Source organism: Punica granatum, chromosome 5, assembly GCF_007655135.1.
Source record: "Punica granatum isolate Tunisia-2019 chromosome 5, ASM765513v2, whole genome shotgun sequence".
NCBI lineage: Eukaryota > Viridiplantae > Streptophyta > Magnoliopsida > Myrtales > Lythraceae > Punica > Punica granatum.
Genome location: NC_045131.1, coordinates 17,739,516 through 17,745,588, shown reverse-complemented (window position 1 = coordinate 17,745,588; position 6,073 = coordinate 17,739,516). Strand labels below are relative to the sequence as shown.

Here is a 6,073-nt window from a genome sequence, read left to right as displayed (position 1 = left end):
CTTTTTCAAACTATACGGTAAGCATGAGTGAAATCATGGCCGAATGCGAACCGACTGGGATTTAGTCATTGTAGTTGTCTTTTGTTTATTTGAGAGAACAATGTAAGGTTTTATATTATACATATATTCATGTAAAACCCCGGTCGGAGAGTGGACGGTCAGAGTGTTTCTTCGAATTTACGGTGTCAAAACGCATAAGATGAGCGGAACTTAATAAAGCGGTAATTAAATTAAAATGGCAAGCCTAGACAAGTTAGAGTACCGAAAGGGCGTGTGGGATATAGGCCCACACGTAATAGAACTCCCGAATTCGGAATTTTCGGTTCCGTACAGACCATTACCTTAGCATCTTAGGTGTGCCCCGTACCCCTAGACCCGGGTAACTTGTCGGCCCTCGACCTTCGGGTCGTAAAATGACAAGTGGCGATTCCTTCTCACGCGCGTCCGTCGCGCGTCCCCGGGAAGGTGGATACTCCCAAGCCGCGTTGTTTAGGCGCGCGCATGCGTGCCCTAACGAGACGAAATTCGGGTGCGCACAGGTGGGATTATAAAAAATAATATTCTTAATACCGTGAGTGCCTAATCAAGCACCACGTCAATTTTTCCTCTCGGCATTTAATGCCGATAGACCAAACTAGGGCTAGCAATATGTCACACGACATGATAACACAACACGGATACGACACGGAGTTAAACGAGTTTGTGTTGGATGTTTTTGATAATCGATCTAAATGGGTCCAACCCATTTAAACACAGTTAATAAGCGTGTCTTACCGGATTGAACCTGTGTAACCCAATTATACACGATTAAACTTGTTTATTTAGACATGTTTAATCGTGTTACTATAATCGTGTAACCCGTTAACCCGTTTATGTATATGAATTTACCAAAATATCCTTATGTAACCCTAAGTTCTTAAGTCCTTAACCTAATTTCATTTCCTTTCTTTCACCCAATCCAACACAGCACAACCGCACTTCCACTTCTACTTCTACTTCTCTACTACCCTCTCTCAGATCTCATCTGCAATTTGATTTTTTTCTTCTCATCCATCAATGGCGAAGTTCTGCTTCTTCGCTCTCATTGCTCTCCTCTCCGTGCACCTCGTATTGTCCACAGATCCGTCTCAGATCTCGCCCTTCCCTGCTCTCAAGCTCGCCACCGACTCCACTCCCACCATCTCCCATTCGAAGCCCACCGCTTTGCTGGCTCCTGCTCTTACCAATGCGCCTCACGGCTCGATCTCATCCTCGCCATCGCTGCCTCCCTTGGATGCGGCTCCCGCCTCTTCTCCATCCATATCCCCCCTCCCTTCCATCTCAATCTCCGTGTTAATGTGTAAACATGTCGTGTTAACGTGTTCGGGTAAACGAGTTAATCGAATAAACAAGTCATGTTAATGTGTCTAGGTAACCGGGTTGATCGGATAAACAAGTCGTGTTAACATGTTCGGATAACGGTTATAATCGTATCGTGTATACGTGTACCTATTATGACAAGTTTCGATAAACGGGTTTAAACGTGTCTAAACGAGTTGACACGGATATAAACGTGTCGTGTACGAGTTTCCAAAACCTGACCTGTTTAATAATCGTGTCGTGTACGGGTTATGACTTCAATGACACGAACCCATTTAGACACGACACGTATTAGCACGACACGACACGAATTGTCACCCCTAGACCAAGCTGAGAGACGAAATGGAATCACAGGGACGAAATCGATGCAAATTGTAGTTTGAGGACTAAAGTGGTGTCTATGGAAAAATTCGAGGATGACAATAATAGCGTCCCCATAAAGTAAAAAAAATTAAAATGTGAAATTCACTTAAGAAATGCTTGCAATTATTCAAATAATATTCAATTTTATTAATTGGCCTTAGATTAAAATTATAATTATAATTTGCCATTGTGAGTATTTAGGAGATAATGAGGAGGGTTTTGCAAAAGAAATATTATACTGAAGAAGCCCGAAAAGGTTTTCTTGGAAAACCGAAAACACATTTCATGTCAAAAAAAATTTTATGATCATAAAGGTTAGATCGGGTTATTAGTCTTTTGTGACTGTTCCAATTAAAGGAATCTAACCGTCACGGAATTTTTCTTTCGCCATAGCTCGCTGAGACTTTAGCCTAACTTGCTCACCGCAACTCTACCAACGCACTAGTGAATTAAATCCATGGCCTATTGGATCAAGTATTATGAGCTGACTATCGCCATCCCATAATACACTCACATAGTAGCGAGTTCTACGTCGTAAGGTTCGAACTCGTGATATTCAAATTAAGCGCTTGATACTTAACCACTAGATCGCCGTTCCAGTGACGACGCATTTCATGTCATTAGTATAACGTTATTGGTCCTCTAATCAGACATGCCAACGTGCTCACATCTCCTTCGTCCTTCTGATTCAGCTCAACCTCACCATCGTCTTCGATCGCCGTCTCCCGTTCTTCTTCCCCCGGCAAAGCTCTGAGGAAGACCTCCAATGGCGTCCCTAGCGACCCATTTCACGGCATTCCTCCTCCTCTTCCCGACCGGCTTACGGCGCCTCTTCTCTTCCTCCTCCCTCTACCTCTCCAACCCCTCCCTCTTCCGATCCAAGCCCTGGTACTTCTTCTCCTCTGCCCCTAAATCCCCTGGCTTCGATCTCTACCTCCTCCTCATTGCCCTCCCCATTTCCTCCTTCTCCGAGCTCTTCCTCTTCCTCACCTTCTCCGGGCCCTCCTCCTACCGCTTTGCCTTCTCCCAGCAATCCCTCACCCTCCTTTTCTTCTGGCTACTCCTCCTGTTCATCCTCCTCAGAGAACACACTGATTCATTGTCCGTAATCAGCGAAGGCCTCGTCTTCGTCCTCGTCGGGATCACCTTCCTGATTGAGTTCTCCTTCACCGGGAGTGGAATCTCGGGCCTCGGTATCACCGGAGCCGTGTATGGGCTGCTTGGCAGACTGACCCTCCTGTGTGCCCTTTGCTGTCTCTATTTGGCACTAAAGCCGACAGCATTCTGGGCGGAGTTTGTTCTGTCCTGCGGTCTGGTGTTTAAGGGGACGTGGGCTTTGCAGGCGGGGCTGTCTCTGGGCACCGACGCCTTTGTCCCGAAGGGGTGCCAGAAACTGAGTGCCGTCACCGGGCAAGAGACCGCTGATTTGAAGTGTGGGCTTCAGGAGGATTCGCTGAGAGGCGTGGCCCTGATGAATCTGTTGTTTGTCGGGCACGCGATTTTGGTTTTGGTGATGGGCGTCGTGTTGTTTGGGGTTTCTTCATTGTCTAGTAGAGGTTCGAGGTTTGGTGATGCCCATGGGCCGTTGTTAGCGCAGCTCGAGTCGGAGAATGCCCCGATTCGGCCGATACACGAACTTGAGCTTGAGTAGAGATCAATAGCTCTATCTTTCGTTTGACTGATAGTAGTTCAGCTGTATGTAGGAGTTTTGGGTTTCTCTGCTTCCTCGGATATAGAGCTTTGTTAGATCATGAAATAGCATTCGGTGATTGAAACTTGCTTTTGAGAAGTTTTGTCATTAGATTTCTGTAAATGATAAATATCTTCAAGCTTTGCTGGTTAGATCCATTTGTGACTGTGCAATGTGCATCAGCCAGAAAGTGACAGCTTCGATATAAGTTTCTATGCAAACTCAATACTATGCGCTACAAAATCTATCGTTAATGGATTGTCGAGTTCATAGGACTGAAGAGAGGAGAAGCCAGTGTAGCTTTTGCAGTGAATATGAAAGAAATGGTGGAGGTCAGTCTTTGGGCGGCAAGACTTTCTGAGGAGCTGAAGGGTCTCTTCTCTGGGAGGAAAGGAAACATCAACTTTGATGTTCATGGTTGTAATTTGGCATTGTAACAAATGATCCTTAGCTTCACAGCAGAAGGTAAATCATCTGCTACGAACTTCTGACTTGAATAGGCCATAAAGAGGAGGAAGAGTTCTAAGCTACAAAAAGAAAATGTTCTGTCTTGGTCCTCTGTATTTCCCTAGCTTTTTATTTCTCACAGGTTGCTGGCAGCATATCAAGAAAAATATGAAGTGGCCATCGCTTTATGTAATCTCATACTAAATGAGCTTGATGTTGGTGAATTTCATTCCTTTGATGTCATTTCTGTCAGCCACGGTAGGTAAGTGGAATCCTCTCGGGTATCTTGGAATTCAGACAGAAAAATAATATTTTGAAGGAGCTAGTTTTTTCATTGTTTTTCTTGTTGAAGAGATGTTCTATTCTGATTTCGCATAAAGAATGGATCGCAGATAACAATTTGTTCATGTTCATAGAATGCATCCATGCTTAAACTGCAATTACATATAGTTTTCTGACTTCTCTCTTAGAAGGTGAGATAAATTAATAGCTCCACTTATCTGTGATATATGGCCTTCTTTCACATCCTTGTCATCTGTGGAACCGACTTTGCATGAAGAGACGAATAGTTTGATGTTTGCACCATTGTACTTGAATGTAGTGGCTCCATTTAACTCGTGACATTGCTGATAAATGGGCCAAGTTGTAGCAGTTATGTCTGTGACATATACTGCTTACCCACCAGCAACTTTGCTCTGTCCTGCCCTCTTTTACATTACAGTAAAGTTTGGTTTGGTCGGTTTTCTTTAGCTCTCTCTACCTGCATGTTGCTTGTGCTTAGCATGAACAAGTAAAGGGAATGCTTCCTCTATTTTTCTGCAAGATACTGTTGGTCTGTCCTCTTGAAGTTTACGGGAGATCGACCTTGTAGGATGAGTAGCATTAATCAGGTTATCCGGCACATCGTATCCTTGGAAACAAACTCTATTAATCACTCTGTCGCAATTTTCACGGGTGGGGGAGACCTTCGTCCATGATCTAGTCGTTGGCGACTTTCAGTTCTTGGCAGATCGGCTCAAACATGATGTATGGCTGAAATTTTACATGCATTTGTTTGATCTTAAACCAGTGTTATTATGTTTTCGAATGAAAATAAAGTTGGTTCTAGACTAGAGGTGATGGTTTGGAAATTTCCAATTTTCTTAAAAGGTGGAGGGGCTAGATTTATTCGTAGAAATCTGGCAGCTGTAGATGTATCAGGTTATCGTACTTGTCGCAGACTTGACATCCAGCTTTTGAGTTTACCTAATCAGTTTAATAGCGACAGGTATAATCACATTATCTAAATCTACCTTATAAATTGAATAGCTTTTAATGCATCTCCCTCCACAGATAAAATCCCTCACATAGATAATGATCGGTTTCATCGGCTAATCATACTTGTTTTGAGTTTAACATTGTTTCGGGGGAATTCAGTTTAACATTTTAACTTTCAAGAGTTCCCACCGTCTTTAACTCTCAATATTAGAGAATTGTTTTCAGTTTAACATTTTAACTTTAAAGAGTTCCACCGTTTTTAGCTCTCCATATTAGAGAATTCTCCACAACCGTGTCCTTAGAGGTGAGATGAGACAGAGGGAGATTTATGTCATATTGTCGTCCATAGATAATGGGTTAGTATGCCAAGTGTTACGGAAGCTACAACATTGAGCTTCGGCAGTTTATGGCTAGGAAGAGGAAGGGTACGACTTCCTAGCAGTTTCTCATATAATGTCCACGAGTTCATCGAAATAGTGCATGGATTAATAGTACTATAATGAATTCGAAAGATTCATCTCACTAATTCTTATTAACTCCATTTACGAATGATTTGCTAAAAATAAGAAATACAAACGCCGTGCAAGGCGCGCTACACGACTAGTTAAATTATAGAGCATCACTGTACTATCTTTAAGGCTGAGCTGTGATTATTCCAGCAGATCTTTCGGGTCTTGGTAGTAGCACACCTGGAAAATATCATTCATGGCGTGACTAGCCGCGAAAGTGGTATTTAGTTTATGTGTGACAGGTTGAAGGGTCACCATTGCGTCAAAAGCAATAAATCATAAATGTTTTAGTATCGATCAAATATGTTGAGTTCAATATGATTTGAATGGTTTAATTGAACTTTGTTATCTTTGGAACTATATGTTAATGAACTTTCGGTGCTGTGTGGTGTAGAATAATTGTTGGAAAACTGATATTTGGGAAAGAATTACCTTTATCAATCTATTC

General features: G+C 42.7%; 1 protein-coding gene across 1 annotated transcript; it reads left to right on the top strand.

The window, feature by feature from the left end:
• Positions 1 to 2,366: 2,366 nt before the first annotated feature.
• LOC116209619 lies at positions 2,367 to 4,266 on the top strand. The gene is made up of 2 exons (XM_031543318.1): positions 2,367 to 3,877; positions 4,002 to 4,266. Exon 1 carries the CDS (start codon positions 2,489 to 2,491, stop codon positions 3,371 to 3,373), a length of 885 nt encoding a protein of 294 aa, XP_031399178.1. The 5' UTR covers positions 2,367 to 2,488; the 3' UTR covers positions 3,374 to 3,877; positions 4,002 to 4,266.
• Positions 4,267 to 6,073: the final 1,807 nt, after the last annotated feature.